The sequence below is a fragment of the Molossus molossus genome, unplaced genomic scaffold (genome assembly GCF_014108415.1).
Source record: "Molossus molossus isolate mMolMol1 unplaced genomic scaffold, mMolMol1.p scaffold_m16_p_10, whole genome shotgun sequence".
Taxonomy (NCBI): domain Eukaryota; kingdom Metazoa; phylum Chordata; class Mammalia; order Chiroptera; family Molossidae; genus Molossus; species Molossus molossus.
The window spans coordinates 67,849,580-67,876,911 of record NW_023425345.1 but is presented as its reverse complement, the minus strand read 5'-3'; the positions used below and the strand labels follow the sequence as shown (position 1 = coordinate 67,876,911).

The 27,332-nt window shown below is 37.3% G+C and overlaps 2 protein-coding genes across 5 annotated transcripts in view; both read left to right on the top strand.

The window, feature by feature from the left end:
• The window catches only part of XPOT (exportin for tRNA), a 35,604-nt gene extending 12,947 nt beyond the window's left edge, over positions 1–22,657 (top strand). For 2 of the 4 annotated variants that reach the window (XM_036252042.1, XM_036252044.1), the window contains 19 exons: positions 467–651; positions 746–914; positions 2,261–2,497; positions 3,565–3,603; positions 3,737–3,799; positions 4,873–4,997; positions 5,371–5,515; positions 5,672–5,791; positions 6,153–6,247; positions 7,338–7,407; positions 9,666–9,904; positions 10,736–11,021; positions 12,533–12,722; positions 13,255–13,371; positions 13,546–13,661; positions 14,345–14,392; positions 16,824–16,895; positions 18,608–18,664; positions 22,078–22,657. In XM_036252042.1, coding sequence (XP_036107935.1) covers positions 467–651; positions 746–914; positions 2,261–2,497; positions 3,565–3,603; positions 3,737–3,799; positions 4,873–4,997; positions 5,371–5,515; positions 5,672–5,791; positions 6,153–6,247; positions 7,338–7,407; positions 9,666–9,904; positions 10,736–11,021; positions 12,533–12,722; positions 13,255–13,371; positions 13,546–13,661; positions 14,345–14,392; positions 16,824–16,895; positions 18,608–18,664; positions 22,078–22,104 — 2,400 coding nt within the window. In that variant the 3' untranslated portion in view covers positions 22,105–22,657. The remainder of the gene's footprint in view (positions 1–466; positions 652–745; positions 915–2,260; positions 2,498–3,564; positions 3,604–3,736; positions 3,800–4,872; positions 4,998–5,370; positions 5,516–5,671; positions 5,792–6,152; positions 6,248–7,337; positions 7,408–9,665; positions 9,905–10,735; positions 11,022–12,532; positions 12,723–13,254; positions 13,372–13,545; positions 13,662–14,344; positions 14,393–16,823; positions 16,896–18,607; positions 18,665–22,077) is intronic. The other 2 variants (XM_036252043.1, XM_036252045.1) reach the window with 2 other exon arrangements.
• A 2,722-nt stretch (positions 22,658–25,379) lies between these two features.
• The window catches only part of TBK1 (TANK binding kinase 1), a 51,775-nt gene continuing 49,822 nt past the window's right edge, over positions 25,380–27,332 (top strand). The window contains exon 1 of the mRNA XM_036252234.1: positions 25,380–25,446. The gene's annotated coding sequence lies outside the window, so the exon portion shown is untranslated. The remainder of the gene's footprint in view (positions 25,447–27,332) is intronic.

The following is a 27,332-nucleotide window of genomic DNA, read 5'->3' as shown; positions in this document are numbered from 1 at the left end:
TGGTGCATGGGTCAATGCTCAACCACTAAGCCACACTGGCCGCCCGATCTCTGTGTTCTTAACACAATAGAAATAGCTTAATTCAAGTGTGTATAATAATTTTAAGTTCATTATATTCCAAACACTTATAACATTTATAGAGGTTATTATCATGCATTTAAGTTATTACCACTCTCTTTAGTTTAAATATGATGTTTGTATTATATTGAGCAATAACTTACCACATACTTAAGGTTTCTAAGTAATGCTTATTTATAGTTTGTGTTTAATAAAAGATCAAGTCTGGCACTGAAGAATAGAACGGAAAGAGGAAATAGAATCACCAGATATGATTTTACAGCTGATAAATAGGAAATGTGTTGAAAGTCTGGAAGTTTAGTGGTGAGCTAATTACTATGTGCAACTATTCAGATGTCAAACATTATTCTGCTTTGATTGCATATAAGGTGTTTTGTATTGTTTTTAGGAGGCTCGTAGAAATACTCTGATAAAGGATACTATGAGGGAACAGTGCATTCCAAACTTGGTGGAATCGTGGTACCAAATCCTACAAAATTATCAGTATTCTAATTCGGAAGTGACATGTCAGTGCCTTGAAGTAGTTGGGGCTTATGTGTCTTGGATAGACTTATCCCTTATAGCCAATGATAGGTAAGTATAAGTATATTTCTAAAATATAAACCTTTAAAATATAGTATGTGAAAGCCATCAATTTGAAAACATAACAATTTTATTCCATTGCTAGGTTTATAAATATGCTGCTAGGTCATATGTCAATAGAAGTTCTACGGGAAGAAGCATGTGACTGTTTATTTGAAATTGTAAATAAAGGAATGGATCCTGTTGATAAAATGAAACTGGTAGAATCTTTGTGTCAAGTATTACAGTCTGCTGGGTTTTTCATTATTGACCAGGTCAGTAAATTCATGTAATAATTTAAATATGCTTTCATTTTCTTTCTTTTTTTTAGTGTTGGAAACTCCCCTTGAGATTGTAATAATGAAACACTACATCCAGAAAGTCATAATGTTTCTGTAGCATTTGTTTTAGACAATAGGTTATACTGGTTCTTAAACTTGAAAATTTGGGATGGTACTGTCAGTTGTTCATTTCTAACAAAATCCTGAGTTATGCTGGTACTACTGGTCCACAAAGCATACTTGTAGCAAGGGGCTATACTAGTTACATGACAGTGCATTTTGACCAAACTTAGATTCAGTTATAAATGTTATAGTTTCATCATATGTTGAATCATTACTCACTTGAGCTGTTAGAATTTAATCCCAGCAGCTCTGGGTATGGTAGATTAGTCATTTGGATACACAATGGAAGGTTTTTATTTTAATTTTACCTGTGACAGTGATGAAGAATTACAAACAAATCTTTGTATTGCTGATGTCCATAGCAGGGTGCTAGTGTTTTCCATGCTGACAAATAGTACTGTTTTCTTATACTGCTAATAATTATCTTATTTAGTCTCTGGTTAAAGACCTAACATAATGAAAATTAAAGTCTGTATCTATAGGAGAACATTATAAGGATAATTAATGAAAAAAATCTAAGTTTGAGTTAAGGTTCTAACACTAATATGGCCTTAGGCAGGTAATTGTAATAACAGTATCTCTTTGCAGCATAGTTAAGGCTCAAATTAAATAGTATCAGAAAGGACTTTTGTAAATTGTTACACATACTGTAACATGACATTAACTTTATTAAATAATATGTACCAAATTCAGTACTTTAGAGAGAAGGTTCTAAAATCATACATTGCTATTTTTAAGCTTTTATAAAGTCAGCAATGTCCACTGGATTTTAATCATTAAAAACAGTTGTTTTAGCCCAGCTGGTGTGGCTCAGTAGATTGAGCATAGTCCCATGGACTGAGGGGTCCCACTTCGATTCCTGGTCAGGGCACATGCCCAGGATGCGGGCTTGATCCCCAATAGGGGACATGCAGGAGGAAACTGATGGATGTTTCTCTCTCACATCAGTGTTTCTCTCTCTCTCCCTCTCCCTCCCTCTCTAAAATCAATAAAAACATTTTTTTAAAAAACAGTTGCTTTAAAGAATGGTAGTGTATAATAATGGTAGAAGAATTCAAATTCTAAAAATTTGCCAAACTGGTACAATTGTTAAATGTCTAATGTTAGTTTAAAATTAGATTTTATAATAGGCACTTGATTCACACTAAAGTTTAGAATTTTTCCTCTTACTCTTAGGTGGGTGGTTTTAAACTGAGGACTGCCTTGATTCCTTTTAGGAAGAAGATGTCGACTTCCTCGCCAGATTTTCTAAGCTGGTAAATGGAATGGGACAGTCATTGATAGTTAGCTGGACTAAACTGATTAAGAATGGGGATATCAAGAATGCTCAAGAGGCACTACAAGCTATTGAAACAAAAGTGGCGCTGATGTTGCAGCTACTAATTCATGAAGATGATGATATCTCTTCTAACATTATTGGATTTTGTTATGATTATCTTCATATATTGAAACAAGTGAGTCCTTTGAACTTTTTGTCCAGTGGGTAATATAGATGAGTCAAAAGAATTGGAAAATAACAGGAAAAGTGAGAATAGTCCTAATTCTACCACCTAATGACATTTACTATTAAATATTAATGTATTTCCTTTTTTAAATTTTTTAGCCAGAAAACAAATTGTCAAGTTCTAAAATTCATAAGACTAACAAGCTTCAGAATTAATTACAGGTTAGGTAATTTTTAACTTCTGAATCATGTTTATTTCTAAATACAGTAGATACTTTGTTAAACACAGTTTATTATTCTATTTACCTATACATAATTTTTATAAACAGTTTTATACAATTAAAAATTTCCCCCAGAGAATTGCTTTCAAAAAGAATATAAAATGTAGGTGTTAATCTCCATATTATATATAGCCTTTTTAAAAATGAATAACTTCTCGTTATAACATTATATGAGAGAACCAGTCTTATTTATATTGGATTAGTTGAATCAAGTCAAGCTTAAAATAATTTTTTTTTCAAACTGAGTGTAGCTTCTATTTGTTATAAACATAACACGTGTTTACATGCATACTTGAAGAAATGTATGGCAATGTGGAAAGGTATGAAGAAAGTTAAAGTCACTATTGGTATTCCCACTGTGTATCATAATGGATTGCTAGGTTTTTTTGTTTTTGTCTTGTTAAAAAGAAGGTGAGATCATACTTGACTGTCCTATAACTTGCTTCTTTGCTGAATACATTGTAAGTATCTTTAAAAATCAAATTCATTTACATGTTTTTGCCTACATGTCAAGTTATTTACTAGAAGTGGCATTGCTAGATCTTAGGTTAGGTACATTTTAATACAGGGTGGGACCAAAGTAGATGCATAACACAGATTTTATTCTTGTATTATTATTTATAAGTTATTGTATTATTTTCCATATGAAGAACTGTGAGCCTACTTTGGCCCCACCCTGTATAGAAAGGAGCTGCCAACCTGCATATTTTTAAAGATGTTAATCAATTAGAAAAATATTCTGATAAGGAAGTATAACTTTAGGAAACCTGATAAATTATTGCTTATTTTTTAACAGCTTGCAGTGCTCTCAGATCAGCAAAAAGCTAATGTAGAGGTAAGTGACTTCTTTTTGCTTCTTTTAAATTGGTAACAGTATTGTGTCTACAATCTGCCTTGAAGTATGGCTTAATTTCTAATTTTATGAAATGAAAGGAGACTGACAAAAACTGTTTTGTTCTTATTTATAGGCAATCATGTTGGCCGTAATGAAAAAATTGACTTATGATGAGGAATATAACTTTGAAAATGAGGTAAGAATTTTGCATTGAGGAGAAATGAGTTTTAATTTCATTGTTTACTTACATCAAATTAATATTTCAAGTTTTGTTATTTTAGAGTTCTTTAAAAACAAGAAGTATTTTTTAAATGTCTGATTTATATTGACCTCACCTTTAGGTAAAATTAATGGAAGCTCATAATCTTTCATATTTGGTATTTGGTACCTTTTTAAAATACTCTTTAAAAACATTTTGTAGCATTGATTTTTATAAAATATTGGCAGTATTTTGGGTGATCTTATCTTACTTTCTATTTAACAACAGTGATAAGTTGAGGCCCAGTTGGTGGGCCTCAGATCATAAATATATATGGGAGAGTGGAAATGAGGTATTTAACCAGCTGGACTTGTTCTGGTTGGAAGTCTTGTCCAGGGTTGCCAGAGTCAGCTTCCCATCAAACACAAGGGTCATCAAGTGCTTTCTAGTAAGTCAGTCTTGGCGTATACTGTTTAGTGGTGTGTTAGTGTCCTAGTCCTTTCTTTGGACATTCAAAAACTTTGGACTAGAACCCTGGCCGGTTTGGCTTAGTGGTTGGAGCATCGGCCTGCGGACCAGAGAGTCCCGGGTTCAGTTCCCACTAGGGGCACGTACCAAAAAAAAACAAAAAATTTTGGATTAGAAAGGATAATGGTCATGATAACCAACACACTGCACTTACAAAGTGCCAGGCTCATTACATGTATGTAATAGCTTCAATCATACAATATGATTACAGTTTTACAGTGGACAGAGATACAAGGAATATAAATAAGGTGCTAAAGTTCTCTCAGAACCCAGTATGAACCCATTCTGGCTCTAGACTTATCCTTAACATCCTTCCTGTACTGTTTCTGGTTCTAGGCTTTCAAGATCTAGGTCTATGTTCAGAAATACTTACTTGTGAGGAGGAGGGGAAAGGCTACTAAGCCTAGTAAGTTATCCTATATAAATGAATATTGATGAAATCATTAAATTTGTAAATATAGAAAACTAATGACAGTTCACCATTTACATGAGTTTTAAGATCCTTCACGTTTTTAAAATGAGAATTTAAAAATTCATCATAGGGTGAAGATGAAGCCATGTTTGTAGAATATAGGAAACAACTGAAGTTATTGTTGGACAGGCTTGCTCAAGTTTCACCAGAGTTATTGCTGGCTTCTGTTCGCAGAGTTTTTAGTTCTACACTGCAGTAAGTTTATTACTATTTTTGTAACAAGTCACCTCTTTCCTTTTCTCCCCGGATATTCTATAATAAGTGATTCAAGTGCTTTATTAATCGATGTGACTGATTAAGATTTTATGTGTATCTCTGAAACAGTGCACTTATCACGTTGATTTTTCTTGATTCTTGGGAAACACTGCTCTTTGTAACATAAACAATAAAATGGATAACATCAGTTATTTCTACTTTTGTGATATAAATTATTTGCCTAGCAAAATTAACAATTGCTATGACTTCTTAATAATTAAAGAGGCTTTCGTTGGTGTCTTTTTATCCTATGCATCACTAGTTGTATAGAAAGTGTATGTTCAAATCTCAGTGACCTGTTATACCTTGATAGGAATTGGCAGACTACACGGTTTATGGAAGTTGAAGTAGCAATAAGATTGCTGTATATGTTGGCAGAAGCTCTTCCAGTATCTCATGGTGCTCACTTCTCAGGTGATGTTTCAAAAGCTAGTGCTTTGCAGGATATGATGCGAACTGTAAGTATACTGAAAATAACTTATTTGAACATAATTTTCTGTTTTCACTATAAGCTAATGGGAGTTTCTTGTTAGAGCTTAGTATCTGTTAATACTGGGGCATTTTGATGTTACAATAAATAAGAATAGATTTCTTAACTTTTTTTTTTGCTCTAGTTGGTAACATCAGGAGTTAGTTCCTATCGGCATACATCTGTGACATTGGAGTTCTTCGAAACTGTTGTTAGATATGAAAAGTTTTTCACAGTTGAACCTCAACACATTCCATGTGTACTAGTAAGTATACATTTTACTCTCAGCCATTGTTATTTTTCCATGTATTTCAGTTAATGAGCAGATAGTATTCTATTTTTCTATCTTCTGTAAATTTTTCCAGAGCCAGAGGTTCTCAAAAACTCCTGAACACACTGAAAATGACCCCTCCCCCATTTAAAAAAAATTTGTCTAATCAGTCACCTAAAACAAGTCCTCAAGGGCCTATTTATGTGTTGTGTAGGAATTTTTGTTATATATGTATGGTTCCTGCCTTCTAGAAGCTAAAGAAGTAAAATCGGATGTGAATAAAAATGTTTCACAACAATAACAACAAGAGTTTAAATAAGTGCAGAAATAGTTATAAGTGTCTCTGTCCCTTCAGATGGCTTTCTTAGATCACAGGGGTCTGCGGCATTCCAGTGCAAAAGTGCGGAGCAGAACCGCCTACCTGTTTTCTAGATTTGTCAAATCTCTCAAGTAAGTACAAGATTTCAGCTATTATGTTTTATTCTTATATTTAGGATTATTAACTAGAACATATAAATTATTTTCTAAGAGCCTGTGGTAAATTTGGTTCTTTGTGTTCTAAGAATTTTTTTTAAGTATTCCTTTTTTGTGTCATGATGTTATGACTTCTTTTCATTTTCATTCATGTACTTTGTTCATTAGAAAATGATTTGTGCCCTGGCCGGTTTGGCTCAGCGGTTAGAGCATCAGCCTGTGGTCCGGAGAGACCCGGGTTCGGTTCCCGCTAAGGGCATGTACCTCGGTTGCAGTTTGTCCCCGGCCCTGGTTGGTCGTGCGGGTGGCAGCCACTCGATGTGTCCTTTTCACGTCGATGTTTCCCTCTCTCTCTCTCTTCCGTTCTCTCCCTCCCACTCTATCTGTGCAAAAAATGGAAAAATGTCCTCGGGTGAGGATTAAAAAAAAAAAAGAAAATGATTTGTTTGTGTACTTTTAAATGTAACTCTAATCACTAATAACATGTAATTACTTAACAAATGGGTTTTTTTGTGTGTTTTTTTAAATTTGTGTATATATATTTTTGTTGATTTTTTTTTTTTTTTAGAGGGGGAGAGAGAGAGAGAAACATTGATGTGCGAGTAGAACAATTAATTGGCTGCCTCCTACATACGCCCTACCTGGGATCAAGCCTGCAACCCTGGCATGTGCCCTGACCGGGAATTGAACCAGCAACCTCTTGGTGCATGGGTCAACGCTCAGCCACTGAGCCACACCAACCAGAGCTTAACCAACAGTTTTATTGCTATGGCTCAGTAGTATATGGGCTTCTTTGAGATTCTAAAGAATATATTCCTTGGAAATACATTTTAACTTAATCTGTTTTATATTCTTCACTAGTACCAATTTTTGGTATGGAAACTACTCATTCTTAGGCTTATCAGGTTATAATTTTTAAAAATCATTACTAGTTTTAATAATGACGTGACAAACTTAGAACTGAACTGTTTTTCAGTTCTGCCTTAATATGGGATTTGGTGTTTTGGGCAAATTTTCAAGCACTATTATTTATATTACTGTGATTTTCCTTTTTGCCTTTATTCAGTAAACAAATGAATCCTTTCATTGAAGATATACTGAATAGAATACAAGATTTACTAGAGCTTTCTCCACCTGTAAGTATCTATTCTTCCAAGTTACAGATTTTCCCCAAAATTTGAGACCACATATGATTTTAGCACTAATGCTTTCGTGGGCATTTCTTTTGTGAGTGGGGGTGGTGTGTGCAAGGGTTAGTTCTGTTTGCCAAAACTGTTGAGATATAGTAAATAAAACAGTAATCGAAATAGAAAGGAATCAAGAGTTGACTAATATTCTTGGCAATGTGAGATACGGTCTGTTCTGTCTATACTGATAAATGATGGTGAGGTGTTTTATGGAAAAGGAAAAAATTCAGTGTTCAAATTATTTGGTGCTATCAGATTTGGCATTCTTAGTGACTGCTACTATTAGACTCAAGATTTTCAGGCTTAGGATTAAAAAAGGTAAATGCTGGTTTATCTGAATATTTTGATTCCGTTTCACTAGAAAGATATAGGTTGAGGTACTTTGTAAGCACATCTTAACTGTTAAATGTTTTTGTTTAAAGCAAAGTACTGATGTTGACTCAATTTTTTTCACTTTGATAAAAATTATTACTAGAGGTGCCACTTAAAAAGTGTTGAACAAAAAATAATACTTTTGTTCTTGTAAGTAAATATCAGTATTTAGGGTACACAGGTTATGTAATTTCACTGCATAAAAGGTTACTAGTGAATTATATGGTTAAATTATCTTTGCCTACATACTACAAAAGCTGATGTGTTTAAGTACTTCACCCGATCATTGACAATTTTCCTTGGCATTTCACAGTGAGTCATTTTTTTAGTACCTTATATTTCTATAGCTACTTTATCTTTGTGTTCTCAACTCCTAGAGCAGTGATTAGTCCTAGTGGTACTTAATAAATACTTTAGTTACTTCTATATCAGGACCTTTCTTTTTATAAGACATGAGAAATTCTTTTATAATAAAACCCTGACATAATTTATCTGTTTTTTTCCCCCTTTTATTGATTTTTCAAGAGGGGAAAGGAGAGGGAAAGAGAGAGAAACATTGATGACAGAGAACATCGATTGGCTGCCTCCTGCATGCCCCCCACTGGGGATTGGGCCCACAACCTGGGCATGTGCCCTGACTGGAAATTGAACAGATGACCTCTTGGTGCATGGGTCGATGCTCAACCACGGAGCCACACTGGCCGGGCATAATTTATGTTTTAAGACAAAATTTTAGCCCGACCAGTATGGCTCCGTGGTTGAGCGTCAACCCATGCACCATGAGTTTCCAATTTGATTCCCGGTTGTGGGCCCGATCCCCAGTAGGGGGCATGCAGGAGGCGGCCAGTCGATGTTCTCTCTCATTGATGTTTCTATCTCTCTCTCTCCCTCTTCCTTCCTCATGCGAAAAAAAAAAAATCAGTAAAGAAATAATTTTTTATAAAATACAAAATCCTATATATTTCTTTTTTTTTTTTTAATCCTCACCTGAGGACATTTTTCTATTTTTTGTTCAGATAGAGTGGGAGGGAGAGAGAGAGAGAGAGGGAGAGAGAAAAACATCGACGTGCAAGGGACACATCGAGTGGTTGCCACCCGCACGACCCAACCAGGTCCGGGGACAAACTGCAACTGAGGTGCGTGCCCTTAGCGGGAACCAAACCCGGGCCTCTCTGGACCACAGGCCAACGCTGTAATCGCTGAGCCAAACTGGCCAGGGGTATATATTTCTTAATAAGGAGTTTGAGTGTCGGATCTAGAGGGGCCTCTGATATTTCCCCTCACTCCTTTTGACCTCCCTGACTGCATAAATATGAAAAATAACAACTCATTGATAGACTTGACCGATAGATGGGACATTTGCTTGTGCCTGAATGAGATCCGGTTTTTAATTTGCAGTCATATTTTCAAACGTTTTAAAGCAACAATTGCTGTGAATGTGTGTATCTATTTATTGTGTGGTTTTTGTTGTTATTCAACTCTTAAACACTCTTTAAAATATTAACTTCTGTGACCTGTGTACTAACATTCAAAGTACCTTTGTACACCTCATTTTAGCCCCTGACAGTTTTACAAGTAAGAATTTTACAAGAGAAAACCAGTTAGAAGGCTAACTAATAATTATCTTATGACCATTTGCAGTCTTGACAAGGGTAAAATTAAACCCACGGTCTTTTGACCTCTAATTCCATTTTCTTTCTATTTGTTTTTATAAGTACTCAATCTACTTTTTAATAATGAGTCGATGTGATAGATTACACCCCCTCTCACTTACTTTGCGTAAATTAGAGGACCTGAACAAGGAAAAACTTCAGTGAGACTAAATTTTATTTTAGGAGAACGGTTACCAGTCTTTGTTGAGCAGCGATGATCAACTATTTATTTATGAGACAGCTGGAGTGCTGATTGTTAATAGTGAATACCCAGCAGAACGGAAGCAAGCATTAATGAGGAATCTGTTGACTCCACTAATGGAAAAGTTTAAAATTCTGTTAGAAAAATTGATGTTGGCACAAGATGAAGAAAGGCAGGCATCTCTAGCAGACTGTCTCAATCATGCTGTTGGATTTGCCAGGTAAGTGATTGCAGTTAAAATTATTAAGTGAGTGTCTCTACACAGGCAGAACCATTTATTTATCTGGGTTTTTTAGAACTGGGCACATATCCAAGTTTCCAAAACTGGATTGTCTGGAGAATTGTCTAAAGTTTTCTTTTCTAAATCTAGTGAATTAGAAGATTTAGCTGAAGAAGTGAATAGGTCACATAACATTTTGCATTTCTGCCTTGACAACTGAGTCCTTAACTCTGACTTCCTCGGTGTAAATTGATTGTGTATTTAAGGGGATTAGCCAAAGTGTTTATATACCAATAACATATTGGGACATCTTGGTGGTGTTGTCTTGTTACCTTAAAGAGAAAGTCCTGAGGCCTCTATTTAGCTGTTGCATTGTGTCCTGAAGACCACCCAAGCTGCTGTTTCTTTCTCTCTACCCATACTTTTTTATTACCAAACGATAACAGCATGAAAGTTATAATGATTGCTAATTAGAAGCTATATGAAGAAATTGCTCTGTAAAGTATTTCAGTGCAAAAGCTAATATTAGAGAGTTGTAGAATTAACTTGATTCTTAAGACTGTTTTCTAAATTTAAATGGGTAATTTGCAGTTCCAGTAGGACAGCTTGGTCATAGTAAATAGATTTTTCCCCCTCTTGTCTGCATACTTTATCTGTAGGATTTTAATAAAACATTTAAGCGGATTCAGATTAGAGAGATTGTAGTAGCTGACTCATCCATTTAGAATTGTCTTTTATCAGTTTTGTCATTTTTGTAATTTGTTGTGCATTGCTTTTTATTACTTCATAAAACTTAAAAGTAAAAATAGTTGCCTGATTTTGCTTATGTAGTCGGACCAGCAAAGCTTTCAGCAACAAGCAGACTGTGAAACAATGTGGCTGTTCCGAAGTTTATCTGGACTGTTTACAGACATTTTTGCCAGCCCTCAGTTGTCCCTTACAAAAGGATATTCTCAGAAGTGGAGTTCGCACTTTCCTTCATCGCATGATAATTTGCCTAGAGGAAGAAGTTCTTCCGTTCATCCCATCTGCCTCAGAACACATGCTCAAAGATTGTGAAGCAAAAGACCTTCAGGAGTTCATTCCTCTTATCAACCAGATTACAGCCAAATTTAAGGTATTAAAAAACCTCAGACCATATCCCAACATAAAGATTAGATGTGTTTATTTTTAGATATATTTTGGCATTTTCCCCCTTGGTTCATTTTTTTATATATGAGTTACTTGCCTGGCCAATGTGACTCACTGGTGAACATATTGACCCATGCACCAAGAGATTGGCTGGTTCAGTTCCCAGTCAGGGCACATGCCTGGGTTGCAGGCTTGATCCTCAGCAGGGGGTGTGCAGGAGATAGCCAATCAATGTTTCTCTCTCATCAATGTTTTCTCTCCCTTCCTCTCTCTCTCTAAAATCAATAAAAACATTTAATTAATAAATATGAGTTACTTAAGGGCATGGATTATGTATTTTTATCATCCCCAGTGTCTGGCACACTGCCTGAAACATAGGATATGTTTAATAGATTTTTTTTTTATTGTAATGTTTTTTATTGATTTTTTGTTTGTTTGTTTGTTTTTTGTTTTTAGAGAAGGAGGGAGAGGGGGAGAGAGATAGAAACATCTATGAGAGAGAGACACATCAACATCTGTCAGCTGCCTCTAGCATGCCCCCTACCGGGGATCAGGCCTGCAACCTGGGCATGTGCCCTGACTAGGACTCGAACCAGCGATCTCTGGGTGCACAGGTTGATGCTCAACCACTGAGCCACACCAGCCCAGCCTCATAGATGTTTCAATAAAAACATACATTATTTGCTCTGTGCAGCAGAAAAAAGCCATTAGTCTGCTGTTTTAGAAAAGCAAATAAAAACTGTACTGAGTACTAAATGTCTAAAGAAATAAAAAGCATAGTCATTTGGATATCTACATGGGAGTTTAAGAGTAATTCAATGTACTAAAGTTAGTTTTATGTGCAAGGAGATTTAAGTATAAGCTGGCTAATAAGAATGTCTTGGTAATACTTTCTGTGTTCAAAATGTGTTCTAAGCATTTTCTTGTACGCTAATTCATTGATCCTTGTAACAGTCCTAGGAGATAGGTTTTGTATTTTATAGGTGAAGAAAGAGACATAGAGAAGTTAAGGATTACCCAATGACATAAAGCCCGGGAGCTCAATCATATAAATTCATTTATAATTTAGCCATATAAGTAATTTCTTGAAATTAAAATTGAAAATATTCCTTGGCAGTATTTGATAGTGAAATATTTCTGGCCCCCTACTATTCTAACCTGGATCTTGAACTGTAGGATATTGGTTGAATTTAATGATCTTGCTGCTTTCAGTAATGTATATGCTATGTAGTTTTGTTTTAACCATTTAATAGAGGTACAATTGACATATGTTAGTTTTAGGTATACAACATAATAATTAGTATTTGTATGTAGCAAAATGGTTACCACAATAAGTCTAGTTAACAGCCATCACTATACATTGTTACAGAATTTTTTTTTCTTAACTTAAAATGTATTTGTAGCATCTTTCAAATAATGTAATACAGGATTATTACTAATCTTCATAATAATAATCTTCTTACTTGTTTCTGAAGTAGTAATATTTCTTGTCTTCAGATACAGGTGTCACCATTTTTACAGCAAATGTTCATGCCTCTGCTTCATGCAATTTTTGAAGTGTTGCTTCGACCAGCAGAAGAAAATGACCAGTCTGCTGCTTTAGAGAAGCAAATGTTGCGGAGGAGTTACTTTGCTTTCCTGCAAACAGTCACAGGCAGTGGAATGAGCGAAGTCATAGCAAATCAAGGTGGGGATGCATGTGATGCCTAAATTGCTGAAATCCTTGTCATAATTAAACCTCTATGTGAGCAAGAGCTATTGAAGTAAACCCTAAACTTTTGGAGTGTTGTATGTGAACCCCTAGGATGACAGCTCATTATTTCAAGGAGGGAATTAATTTCAAGTCAAGGACCTTAAAATTAATTGGTATCTTTAATTAATTTGGTAGTATAAATAGTGTCATTGTTACTGCCAGAATTGGCCTGACAATTGATCCTTACTGATCACTTAGCTGTTTTCAAATTAAAAATAAATGGGACTATATAGATCAATGTAGAGAATTTTGCAGTATAAGAAATCAAAAATGTAAAAGTACAAGGAAGGGAATAGTGATTTTTCAACATTTTGTGCTTAAAATTAAGGATGGCAGTTAAGATCTAACTATTAAGGATCTTATCAATTCCATAAATGCTTTTGTCTTGTTACTATATATAGAAAGAAAACTTCAGGTTGCCTTTCTAGTTCTTTTAGAAATTAAACTCGAGTTTTTTTCTTGTTAGGTGTGGAGAATGTAGAACGAGTTCTAGTAACTGTGATTCAGGGAGCAGTCGAATATCCAGATCCAATTGCACAGAAAACATGCTTTATCATCCTCTCCAAGTTGGTAGAACTCTGGGGTAAGATGATTTCTTTAAAAAACTTTATTCCCTAACCTGTTACCTAAGACTCAAAGAGATGAAATGGAACCCTAGCCCTCATAATAGACAGATGATGGGAGTTGATTTCCCCCAGTGATAAATTATAATTGAATTTCTTTTTATACAAGATGAAAATTTGAGTTCTCTTGACAGGCGGTAAGGATGGACCAGTGGGATTTGCTGATTTTGTTTATAAGCACATTGTCCCTGCGTGTTTCTTAGCACCTTTAAAACAAAGCTTTGACCTGGCAGATGCACAGACAGTATTGGTAAGCACCTGGGAATCTTCGTTTACCTTATGTGGATCTCCTATGTTCTGACTCACAGTTTCTTTAATGCCAGGTTGATTCTATTGGGTTTCATTGCTTTGTTAAAAATTTAATCATTTCAAATAAGGATTCATTTTTAAGAGGTTGGTGATACCTTTTTGAACTTTTAGTGGATTCTTACTAAATCTGTATGATAAAGTTGACTATATAAAATCGAGCTCCTACAACTTTAACAACAAAGACTCTTTCTAGGACCATGAAAGAGTACATAATACCAGTAGTCTTTAAAGTTTGGTTATTAGTTTCCTACTGCTACTTTAATTCTAAAACTTGTGCTTACTGATTTTTTTCTATTAGGAGTAACTTTCTCTTCCTTGTATGATGGGTGGGTTCCCCGGATCTCATCTTCAGAATGCTTAATTTCAAGCAGTTGCCTTTTACTCATTTCCCCACAACCAAGTAAAAGCTAGATTTCATAATTATAATTCACTATGTTAAGTCAGCATTTTTGTATTTTTACATTTTCTGTCCAATCTACTTATTCCATCCTGTCCTTTCTCCATTCTTTCCTACTTCTGTCCTTTCTTTGAAGGTTAATGAGCAGTGGTCAGGGAAATAGAAAGAGAAGCTAGATCAGTAACCAAGAATTGACTATATTAAATTTCTTAAACTGTTTTACACAGGCTTTATCTGAGTGTGCGGTGACACTGAAAACAATTCATCTCAAGCGGGTAAGCTTTGGATCCCATACTCATTCATTTTCATCTCACATGTGAGTTTGTTGTGGTTTTGATTGTGTTTGACTTACTGTGGAAAGCTGTATTTTTTATAAAAGTTAAGCCTTGGCTCAGCAGTTAGAGCATTGGCCTGCGGACCAATGAGTCTCAGGTTCGATTCCGATCAAGAGCATGTACCTCAGTTGCGGTTCGTCCCTGGCTCTGGTCGGGGTCATGCAGGGGGTAACCAGTCGATCCCACATTTGATGTTTCTCTCTCTCTCCCTCCCACTCTATCTGAAGATAAATAGAAAAATATCTTCAGGTGAGAATTAAAAAAAAAAGTTAATTAACTTCAGTTCTGCCTGTTTGGGACTTGAGAGAGTTCATTATTGTCCTTCATGTTTTAGCTAACAAGAAGGTTAAAAAGTTACGTTTTTATTTGACAAAGAATGTGAAGAATCTTAACCAGAATATCAAGTTTCAGATTTCATGATCAGGTAGGCTCTTCATAGCTAGATTTCTCCAACTTAGTACTGCAAATGGTTAGAACACTTCACTGCTTCTGAATGTCCTGTTCTTTCTTGTCTATCTAATCATTTATTTGTATAAATCATAAGTGATTCGGGGGTGAATCTAGCATTCCCACATAGCTCCCCTCCCCTCACACCTAAAAACAGCATGAGCTCTCATTCATCAGTCTCCACTCATCCCATTCCTCATTTGAACTTGAGTTTTTTATTCTTTATTGATTTTACAGAGCGAGGAAATGAGAGGAGAGAGAGATAGAACCATCGATGAGAGAGAACATTGGCCACCTTCTGCATGCCCCCAACTGGGGATTGGACCCACAACCTGGGTATGTGCCCTGACCAGGAATCAAATCAGTAACCTCTTGGTGCACGGGTCGACACTCAACCACTGAGACATACCGGCCAGGCGAGGTTTTTATTTTAATAGGGATTTGAAGGGCTTCAACGCAGTAGCATTTTCTCTGTGCCTACTGTGTGCTAGGGTGAGGGCTGTGAGTTTTGGGGCTGTAGGAACATCAGGGGAGCTGTATAAAGATGAGTTAAAAGTTCTCCCTTGGCCCTAGCCGGTGTGGCTCAGTGGATTGAGCATCATCCCATGCACTAAGAGGTTGCAGGATTGATTCCCAGTCAGGGCGTAAGCCCAGGTTGCAGGCTCTATCCCCAGTAGGGGGGCTTGCAGGAAACAGCCAATTGACATTTTGTCGATGTTTCTCTCTCCCTCTTCCTCTCTTTCCCTCTTTCTCTAAAACCAATAAAAACTTTTTTTTTTAAATAAGTTCTCCCTTGCCCTGGCTTGTGTAGTTCAGTTGGTTGGGCATCATCCCATGCACCAAAGGGTTGCTGGTTTGATTCCCAGTCAGAGTACATAGCTGTGTTGCAGGCTCAATCCCCGGCAGGGGGTGTGCAGGAGGCAGCTGATCATGGTTTGCTCTCCCTTTCTCTAAAAAACTATTTTTAAGTATGGTTAGAAAGAGGTATTTTGTTTTTTATGCACTTTAAATATGGATTCATTGGACTGACAAGAGGAGGAACTGTTGTTCTGGGCAAAGTTAAGCGGTGTATGGAGACAGACATTGCATGGTAGATTTGGTAGAAAACAGTGATAACATGATTAGCTACAGTTATGGAGGCAGAGGTAATAGCTAAAAACTGATAATGGGACTAGGTGTGTTCTGTGGAAAAGTTGGGAAGTCAGTAGGCAGTAAGATTACAATTTAGGATAACTAGGTGGGGGAAAAAATGTTCAGAGAATAGTTTGGAAAATGGGTCTGAACCAGTTAGGAATAAATACTGATTTTGGAGTCCCAAGTATGTAGTTAGTCAAGGTGAAGTGAGACTTTCTCTAAGACCAGGACAGAAAGAAGTTTGGCTAAAGCCAAGAGTTAAGGAAAAACTAGAAGTAGAACCAAAGTTACAAACGCTAAGGGAATAGCGTCACGAGAGACCAGATGTGTTGACGTTGTTGGGTGCTAGAGCGTCAAGGAGGATGAGGAATGACAAAAACAAAGTCCGGTTTCAGAGTCTGTTGATTTTTTTGTTTTTGTCTCTTTTTTAAATATATTTTTATTGATTTGAGAGAGAGAGGAAGGGAGGAGCGGGGAGAGAGAGAGAGAGAGAGAGAGGGTAACATCAGTATGAGAGAGAAACATTGATTGGCCACCTCCTGCATGCTCCCTACTGGGGATCAAGCCCACTACCTGGGCATGTGCCCTGACTAGGAATCAAACCAGTGACCTTTTGGTTCATGGGACAACACTCAACCAACTGAGCCATAGCAGCCAGCACCAGAGTCTGTGTTCTTAATTACAGTACCTTATTGTGTTTAAAGTGTATGTATGTTCCAATTTCTTTTAAAGCGTTATATGTATTATAATGTCAAGGAAGAAAATAATTATTATATCTTTTGATTTTCAGGGCCCAGAATGTGTTCAGTATCTTCAACAAGAATACCTGCCTTCCTTGCAGGTAGCACCAGAGATAATTCAGGTAAGAGCTATCCTAGCAGATTTTCCTCTTAATTTAAAAATTATAACTGTAGTTTGAACTAAATTTTGATTTAAGAAAGCCAAACTGCATTCAACTTGATGTTTTACTGTGTATAAGATAGGAAGAGTCCAAGTTTCAGGAGATGGGGGTCTGTGAAATTGAATGGGAAAAATTATATTTTTATTTTCACTAACGTTTAATAGAAATTTAATTTCCTATTGTGTGGGTGACAAATCACAGTAGTGATATTACTGTGACTGTCACCAATAGAAATCACCGGTTTTTACCATATCACATTAGTTGTTCGAGATCTCAAAATACTATTTACTCTCTTTAATAGTTTGAAATCATGAGTTAAGATATGCCACTAGACCTTGTTACCTGAGTATGTCTTATTCTACCACATACCAAAAACAATTTTTTAACCATAATTCACTATTAGTTTATTTTGTAATACCATGAGTTAAAAGCATTCCAAAGGGGACCATGGCACACAAATCTGTTCTGAAGATTTGTGCCAGGTAGTTCATTTTATATGTGCTTATTTGTAAATCTGAAACTATATTTTGAAGTATGAGCTGCAGAGCTATTGCACTGTTACAAAGTCATTTCATAACAGTATTTAGTTATTCTCTTGGCATATAGTTATCCAGACTTGTCTTATAGCACATAGATCTAATGAGGTATCAAAGTTTTGATTAAAACTATAGTTAGAATCTCTTGTGTAGATTCTAAAAATTGTTTCTTCATCAGCAGTGATTTTTTTATAATGCTGTTTTATAAAAGATGTTGAAAAAATTGAATGAAAAATTAGATTTCACATAAGAGTAATCATCAAACTCATTTTTAATGAATTATGGTCTCTGACACATCATCTTTAACTTTAGAGGTATTCATAAATTTTTTCAGTTATTATAAGTTAATACTTTATGAAAATAAACTAATTACTCATGTGATCTAAATGCTCATCAAAATAGAAATATATCTGATTTTGAATAGCTAATCTTTCATATTGCTGAATGAAGTAAAATTACATTTCTATTTAATAATTTGATTACGAAGGATAAGAATTTGGTTTGGCTTTGCTCAGTTACTGACCAGTTGAGAACAGCCATAGCAATGTAGTTTTTGTCTCTTAGGCATGAATCAACCTTGTCTAGAAGAGCCTTGTTCTCAAAAGTGAAAGCAGCCTGTCTGACAAGTATTAGATTTGAGAATTATATAACCTTTTTGGTGAGGAACTGTTCAGGTTAATTTTGATAAGTTACAAATACTATAGATTGGAAGCAACACAAATGTCCATTGACAGATGAATGGATAATAGAATGTGGTATTTACACACAATGGATTATTATTCAGCCTTTAAAAAAGGAAATTCTTCATATGCTACAACTTTGACAAACCTTGAGGTCATTACGCTAAATGAAATAAACTAGTCACAGAAAGACAAGTACTACAAACTTTCACTTACATCGAAGTATCTAAAGTATTCTTACTCTTCAAAACAGGATGTAGCCAGGGGCTGAGGTTTGGGAAAAGGGGGGAGTTGCAATATGCATATAGTTAACACTGCTGTAGTGTACACATAAAAATGCTTAAGATGGTCAATTTTATGTTTTTTATCACAATTTTGAAACATTGATGTGGATTTGAATTATGAATTTAATACAAATAGATTGATTCTCTTCTTTCCTCCCATCCTGGCCCCCCAGGAGTTTTGTCAAGCACTTCAGCAGCCTGATGCTAAAGTTTTTAAAAACTACTTAAAGGTAGGTATTTGGAAAACTTACATATCTTCATATAATTAGATAATGTTTCACATCCAGGAGAGAATATATATTATAGGATACTGTGTCATACTGTAGTTTGTGGTGGTGTTTTTAATCCTCACCTGAGGATATGTTTATTGATTTGAGGGAGGGAGGAGAGACAGAGACAGACACAAGACACATCCATCGGTTGCCTCCCATACTGTATGCTGCCTGACTGGAAATCAAACCTGCCACCCCTTGGTGCACAGGATGATGATGCTCCAACCAACGGAGCCAGCGTTCATACTGTAGTTTGACTGACTATTACTTATTTTGGGATCTCTTTACTCTAAAACTGCTTTCTAAGAATCTGAAGTTATGGATGTTATACTTCAGAATCTTCTGTGAGCCCTGGCCGGTTTGGCTCAGCGGTTAGAGCGTCGGCCTGCGGTCCTGAGAGACCCGGGTTCGGTTCCCGCTTAGGGCGCGTACCTCGGTTGCAGTTTGTCCCCGGCCCTGGTCGGTTGTGCGGGTGGCAGCCACTCGATGTGTTCCTTTCACATCGATGTTTCTCTCTCTCTCTCTGTTCCTCTCTCTCCCTCCCACTCTACCTGAACAAAAAATGGAAAAATGTCCTCGGGTGAGGATAAAAAAAAAAAAAAAAAAAGAATCTTCTGTGAAACCTCTTTCAACTGAATATAAGATATAGGAAGTTAGGTAAGAACACTGAATGTGTATTTGCCTGAGCATTTGGTATGAAAATGCCAGTTTTCTCACCCTGGCTGGTTTGGCTTAGCGGTTAGAGCATCAGCCCACAGACCAAAGAAGGGTCATGGATTCAATTCCGGTCAAGGGCACATACCTGGGTTGCAGGTTCAATTCCCAGCCCAGTTGGGTCATGCTGGAGGCAACCAATTGATATGTCTCTCTTTCTCCCACCCTCCCACTCTGTCTAAGAAAAAAAAAAAATGCCAGTTTTCTTTTAGTTTCATGATGAAATGAAATATGAACTAGAGCATTGGGAGAAGAAGTAATATTTAAGAACAGTTTCCCATATTGAGTTGAAAGGAAGGAACTAAAAATATAAAAACAGAAGTATGAGTTACTTGGTTGTATTCTGTCTTGAAACTTGAATTGTAAAACAGACAAAAAGTAGAGTCCTCAGATTTGGCCAGCAAGGCTCTTTATACATTTGTACAGTCACTGAATTTTTAAAAACCCTCCAAGTTGGGAAGAATACCAAATGTTTGTTATTATATTTATAATTGAATTTCTGAGAAAGCACTATCTTACTTTCCCCTAAGTAGTCAGTCATTCAGTACTCCCTGATTGCTTTTTTATTTACTACCTTCAAGTCTGAGGACAAAGCACTATGCTAAATACCTTGGTAGCAGGTAATTTAATGAATGGCTACCTAGTTCTTTTGCCCAAGACATTCAATAGAATTTATAAGTCAAGGGGCTTTGCTCAGTCAGTAATCGCCCAATTCTTTGACTTTGGTTCTAATCTCTATTCTTGTCAGTGTTTCCTCTAACAGTGGTAGTTTGTCAGTTTATAATGACGAAAGAGTTTGTGAGAAGAATGTTGTGAGTTAACTGTTTATCATCACCTACCCTCCCACTCCCCTTTCCCCATAAAAGCAAAGTGCCTACAAAGATAACCTGTTAAATAACCGATAAAACTGCATTAAAGGATTCAAAAAATTATTAACTCTATATTAGAGGCGTCTATAACAGCAGATAAATGTACATTGTAGCAGGCTTATGCTTCAAATAGTATTTATAAAGTCTTTTTTCCAAGCCCAACTTCTCTTTAGTGATAGCATTAAGTCAATAATAATATTATTCTTCTCATTGGAAAAAATGAAAGTTTATTTTTTTTCTTTATTGATTTTAGAGGGAGAGGGAGATAGAAACATCGATGAGAGAGAACATCGATTGGCTGCCTCCTGCATGCCCCCCACTGGGAATTGGCTCACAACCTGGGCATGTGCCCGGGCGGGGAATCAAACTGCGACCTCTTAGTGCATGGGTTGATGCTCAACCACTGAACCACACCTGCTGGGCTCTTTTATTTTTTCAATTTACCTTTATTGTTGAAAGTTCCTTCTTTTATGCCTACTCTCTCCATACCTGACTGATCCTCAGATCTTGCTGATCTTCCTCCTCACTCACTTGCTGTCCCTGCCTTTCTCTCTCTGGTATAGGCTTGTTATCTCACTGATCTCCCTTCCCTTGTTCTAGCTGAGCAGGTCTGTTTGAAAACATTGAACAGTCCTCTGAAATTCATCTCCTACCTCATAATTTTCATAACCCTGTTATTGACTAAAAGCAAGTTCATGTTTCTTAGTTTGGCATTCAGGGTTTTTTTCATATTCTGATCTCAAACTACCTTTCTAGTTTCTCTTGCCTGAATGGCCTTTTACCATTCTTGGTGTTCTTAAAAAATTCCACCTTATTAGCACCCCTACTCCTTCATGAATTCTACCCATTCTTCTAGGCTTACCTGAAGCATGCATGGCCTCCTTGTAAGGCTTTCTTTTGCTCATACAGTGACCATTCTTTTCTCTCCACTTAGTCAATGGATTATTTGTTGTTAAATGAATGTCTGATCTATTATTAGTGCTAGGAATACAGTGATCAATACAGTTCTTACCTTTTATGAGCTTACAGTCTACCATTTACTCTTTCTAGTACTCACTTAACATGTACCTGAGTGGCCAATAATATGTAATATTGAGCCAGTGCCTAGTGAAGCCTCTTGCCTATTTGTTCATAGTCTCATGTTGAAAGTATTTTTTCTTGAAGTTATTTTCTTTATTGATTGGACGGAGGGCATCAATTTGTTATTCCACGTTATTTGTGTATTCATTGCTTGATTCTTGTATGTGCCCTGACCAGGGATAGAAACCTGCAACCTGTGCCTGTCTCAGCATTAACTTTGACAGTAGTGCCAGTCAGCAAAATGTGTCAAGAGCATGTTTTCCTCTGACCACGTGAATTTCATTGCATTAGCAATAATACCTGATTTTAACTAGTTTCCCAACTGAGTATTGTCACCATACGTTATCTCTAGACTCTATCAAACTGTCTAGAAGACAAAGTTCTTAACTTGTACTATGTGTGGATTTATAATGTGAAATGTTTTAAATATCTACTGAGTTGTTTTTTAATATGTTTTTACTGCTTTTAGAGAGAGAAACATCAATCAGTTGCCTCCCATAGGCACCCCTACCAGGGATCTGACCAGTAATCGAACCAGTGACCTTTTGGTGCATAGGACAATGCTCAACCGAGCCACGCTGGCCAGGGCAATATCTACTGAATTTTACAAAAGAATAGCTAGCACTCAGTAACTTAGAGCCACTCTTCAAGTGAAAAAGGTGTTATCTTCAGACATCAATACTGACTGTACTAATACTTTATTTGCAGGTGTTCTTCCAGAGAGCAAGGCCCTAAGAACTGGATCTCCCTGTGCCTACTTCATGATCAGGATTTATGATCAGAAATTCCAGTTGATAATTTATAAAGAAGCCGTTTTTGTGTGCCATTCACACCAATCTTTTTAACTTTGAGCTTATTGCAGTATATGTATTGGGATTTTTCTGTAAAATGTGTGTAATTTTCCCTAAGTACAGGTATGTGACAACAAGAGAAGTTGCTTGCATGCCAATTCAAATTGTTCTATATAAAAAAGCTGTTAAAAGATACAGCACAGTTATCCTAGTACCTTTTTATTTTTACTTGAAACTTTAAGTCCTTTAAAGACCACAGCAGGAAAACTCCTTTTTTAAATTGCTGAATATAAAATGTATGTGTGCAGACTCAAAGTATGGGGAGGAATACAACAGATTAAAACTAATTTTTTGTAGATAGCCATTACAGTTCTTTAAAATGTTTCGATGCCAATATGTATTCTACAAAAGAGAATGGTTTCATAAATTAACTGATTTAAGAGTAGGTGCCGGTGTTATACACTTTTTATAAAAAATAAAATAAATTTTACATAGTGTATCTACCAAGTCTTTTTTGGAATTATTATAAATACTTTAGCTTTATTTTCTCATCTTACCTTTCCTTAATTTTCCATTTAAAGGATTGCACATATAAGCTTACAGATTATTTATTTTATTTTATTATGCTCCTAAAAGGTTATATGCAACTTAGTTCTGTTAAATAGAATCTTTTTATATGCCCTAGAAAATTAGCCTGTTTAAATCTGTTGATAGAATTAAAAATCTAAATTTTTCTACCTCTTTCATTGGATCTACTTAGGGCACAATATACCTATGTGTTTATGATGTTTATAAGTAGTTGCTGCTGTCCACTTAGTTATTAGAAGTACCTTCCCCTGTCTTCTCCCATTTTTATTCATGATTGCTAGAAAGCAGGAGGAAAAGCAATAGCATCAGTAGTAGTAGTAGTAGTAGAAAATTAAGAAAAGAGGGACAGTACTGAGTAGCAGAATTACATAGTTAAAAGTCTAAGTAAGATTTTAGTGGAAGATTGGGTGTTTGGGGGTTTTGTTTTGTTTTGTTTTAACCTTTGGCTGATATGGTCCTTAGGGGTTTCATGGGTGGGCTTTAGTGGTCTATAAACTCCCCAAAATTGTATTGTAAATTGTGCACATAAATCTTTTTCTGGGGTTAATTCCAGAAGAGATTTTAAATATTTTCCTTACATCATAGAATAAACATACTAAACTAAGTTGACAGTTAGTTATAAACCTACATCAGTGGAATGTATACTTCGATAAGGATATTTTTAAAAATAGGTGAGTAAAAGCTGAGTGTTTTGTTGGTAAGTTCCCCTGGACTGTAGGAGAGATGATGGCACCTATTGCAATAGTACTAATTGTTCAAAGTGTACTAATGAGTAGCATAGCATAGTGGTCAAGAGCACAGGCTCAGGATCCAGATTAAGTAGGTTCAAACAATAGTTCTGCCAATAACTGGTTTTGGAACCTTAGGCAACTTCTCTCTCCACAGTTTCTCCATTTGCAAAATGAGAGAAATAATGGTAGCTACCTCATAATTAAGAATTGAATAGTTAAACATGAAAAGAGCTTATTACAGTACCTGCACATGAAGATTTGATATTACCTATGGTTACTGTGCTTTGAATTCCACAGATGTGAAGGTGACACCTGCTCCTTTCCCCCTAGCTCTTTAAAGTCCTCCAAAGGATTCACATGTGGTCAGAGCTAAGAGAAATAGAAACATGGAAATTAAGAGTGTAATTGAAATTAAACTTCATGTTATGTAATCATAATTCCTATCGTCATTCCCTGAAGTTGCCCAGAGCACTTCACTTAGGGAATGCCATAGCAATTAGGAAACCATTCCATCATGAAGTACCTTATTTTTATTGTACTTAGTTTCCAAAAGCAAGCACCCAAATAATTGTCACAAGGGTGAATCACCTATTAACAGGTGAGGTAACTCGGAGGCAAGAAAAAAAAAAAAAATTAGGGGTTCGTGTGACTTGACTATTGAACCACAAGGGTTTTACTATAATTCCTGGTTTAGTTCTGTGCCTAACAGTGTATTTAAATCTTAAAGTGAATGCTAACACTGGTTCTCAAGCAGCTTGACCTTTAAGAAAACACTGGTATTTCACTGTGTATTAATGACTATGTGGTAAATATGTAAGTAAAAGCTTTGGGCTCAGCTAATCACTTTTTCCATAAATAGCTGTGTGCTTTACTGTTGCAAGGAGCTTTGGGAGAACTGAAACTAGCTGGAATTGTATGCAGTGAATAGATTTGTTTGTTAGAATGATGCCACACTTAAACATTGTTTAAAAGTCTAATAAAGCAACTTCCTTTGTAACAATGCATTACAGTGGCCGCCTTTTTTTACCGCCATTGTGCATATAACAGAAGAGGTAAACAAACAAAACAAAACAACTTATTTAAAGTTCAATATTTGGCAGGAAGAGCTGGAACAGCAACCCCAGATCTGTTCCATTCAAAAGCCTCTGTTTTCTTAACCACTCTGCCACGTTTTCCCATTTCTTTGCTGGTTGCTGTAGTTCTCATTTGGGAAGCTCTAGATCAGCAGTTTCTGGCCTTTCCCTATTTGGGCTGTAGTGTTGTCAGTGGGCAACTCTAGGGAATGGCTGGCTGCCTGACATCTTGGCGGCACGAATATTGCTGGACCTGATTGTTGTCATAAGTTCCCCAATATTGTCATTTCCCAAAATACCGATTAAAATACGTAATTAAATTATTTTATTTACATTAAGACCTTCACAAGTGAATTATTCAGAAGCGATAATCTAGCTCCACGGCAGCCAGCGTGGTCTTCAAAACATACAAATCTATCCCTTCAGACCGTGTTCTCCAGTGATAGCCCCGCACGAGTCCAGCATTCTGCACACTTGTGATTTGACTGGTACAGCGACGAGTTTCATTCTGTCTTCCCCACTGTTGCCACACTGCGCACTCCGCCTCGGGCTCCCTGGAACGGGGCGGGATTCGCAGCGACGGGAATCTGAATTACGGTGCTCACTGCGCCAGGCTGCCGGCTGCCGGGCTTCACCCTCCAGAGCGAGCGGGTGGTCGGGGGAAGGTCGGACTCCACACTTCCCCGCTGCCCCGCCCCTCACTGGAGAGCCCGGCTCCGTAGCAGCGTCGGAGACCCAGGCTGAGGCCGGACCCTGGGGCGTGCGCACGCGCACCCGCGCGCGCCGGCCGTCGGTCACGTGGCCCCCGGACAGGTCTCGCGAAGCCGGAAGTGTCCTGAGGCGCGGGGAGGCCGCGGGAGCCCGCTGGCGGTGGCGCGGAGGCTACCAGGTGCGGTGAGTGGGGCGGCTGCGGGCGGAAGGGCCGAAGCCGCGTGGGGAAGGGGCAGCAGAGCCCGGCACGGGCCCGCGCGGACTGCTCCCGCCCTCTGTGGGAGACTGGGATGCTGAGTCAGGGCGGGGGCGGGGCGGGCGACCCGAGCAGCCCCGCACCACCCGAGGCCGAGCCCTCCCGGCACCCTGGCTGGCGGACACCGCCCCCCGGTGTCTGGGGCGTCCGAAGCCGGGTGGAATGGTCCCGCGGGCCCTGTTCCCGCCACCGCGATTCTCGGCCTTCTGACCCGGGCCCGCCCGGCTCTGGAGACGTTGGACACGAGGGAAGAGGATGTGCTGGTGGCCGAATCTGGGCCCTGGCCGCCCGGACGGACGCGATGCCCCTTCCCTTGCAGTCAGACTGGCCGCTTTATACCCGTTTCCGAGCCTTGGCAAAACCGGCAGTTCTTACATTTTTTTTTTTTTTAAAAATGATTAGAAACACGTTTCCTTAAGGTTTTAGTGATAACAAGAGGGGGCTGACTCACGGGAAGCTAGAAGCGGAAGACGTTTTTTATATACATACATGTATTGGATAATGCAAGTTCCCACACGTTTCCTCTGAGGAAACGGCTTATAGGTTTGCTTTCCAATCCACTTCCCAGGTATTTTCAGGAAGTGGCCTCAAAGTTCCACCCAGTAATTGTCAAACGCAGAGCCAGAGAACGGCCTTTTCCACCAGAGCACGGACTGGATCTGTTCAGCAGTGATTCACGTAGGGGTAGAGTTTGGAAATCCTGGAACTTTGTCCATTTTCCGTGTCACCAGACGTGTTTTCATTTATAGACAAATAGTAACTTTCATTTTGGATCGTATAAGGAAGTAGACTTAAGGCAGGGTCAGGAGTAACATACTTGTGTGCCAGCGTATATACTGCGTTAAAATTTTGGGAACATTTATATAGCAAGCACCTTGTGGGTGTGCTGAGTCATGTTTTAGCATGCTGTCCTTGTGGGATTTTTGGAAGATAGTTTCAAAAGACATCTCCCCAGATCATTGTAAAACCATAGGTTTATATCTACATACAGAGAGCAGATATCTTAGCTGATAAATGTGTTTTATATTATCCACTAGGTACCAATAGGTACCTAATGATACTGTTTGCCATTTACAGTTATCTCGAACAACAAAGTTAATTAGGAAAGGTTTTTCATTATTGAAAAATACATGAAAATAGTATTGAAAAGACATTTGAGACATTTATCATTATTACCTCAGTAGCTCACAACTCTGTACTTCTTATTTGTGAAAAGGAAATCTTATTTTTATTGCTTATTTCCATTCCAGTACATTGCTGTATGTAACATTCCTTATCTGAATTAGATGGCAGGTAATATTACACAAATATATCTTAGTAAATCAAAGATTGCTGAAATTTAGACCCCTGGCCATTCATTAAGTTCCTAATTCTACTTGAAATGTTGGCAGTCATTAATTCATCACTGACTACCTCGACTGTTCTAGCTTACTACAAAGGATTTTTTTATTTTTTACAGAGAGAGAGAGAAAGAAACCTCAGTTTGTTGTTCCATTTATTTATGCATTCATTGATTGATGCTCGTATGTGCCCTGATGGGGAACCCACAACCTTGGCTTATCCGACAGAGGCTCTAACCAACTGCTACCCAGCCAAGGCTCTCCAAAAGAATATAAAGATCTGTTTTGATCTGACATTACAGCAGTTTTAAGGTGGCTTGGTGAGACTAGTGTTTATGCTATTTAGCATACCTCATTTTTATTCCAACGTGGAGGTCAAATATTTTTAGTATTCTTTTATAGCTTTTTAGTATTAAAGGACAGTATTAAAAAGGGGTGATGCTTATTTTAAAATAGATTTTACTTTTTAGAGC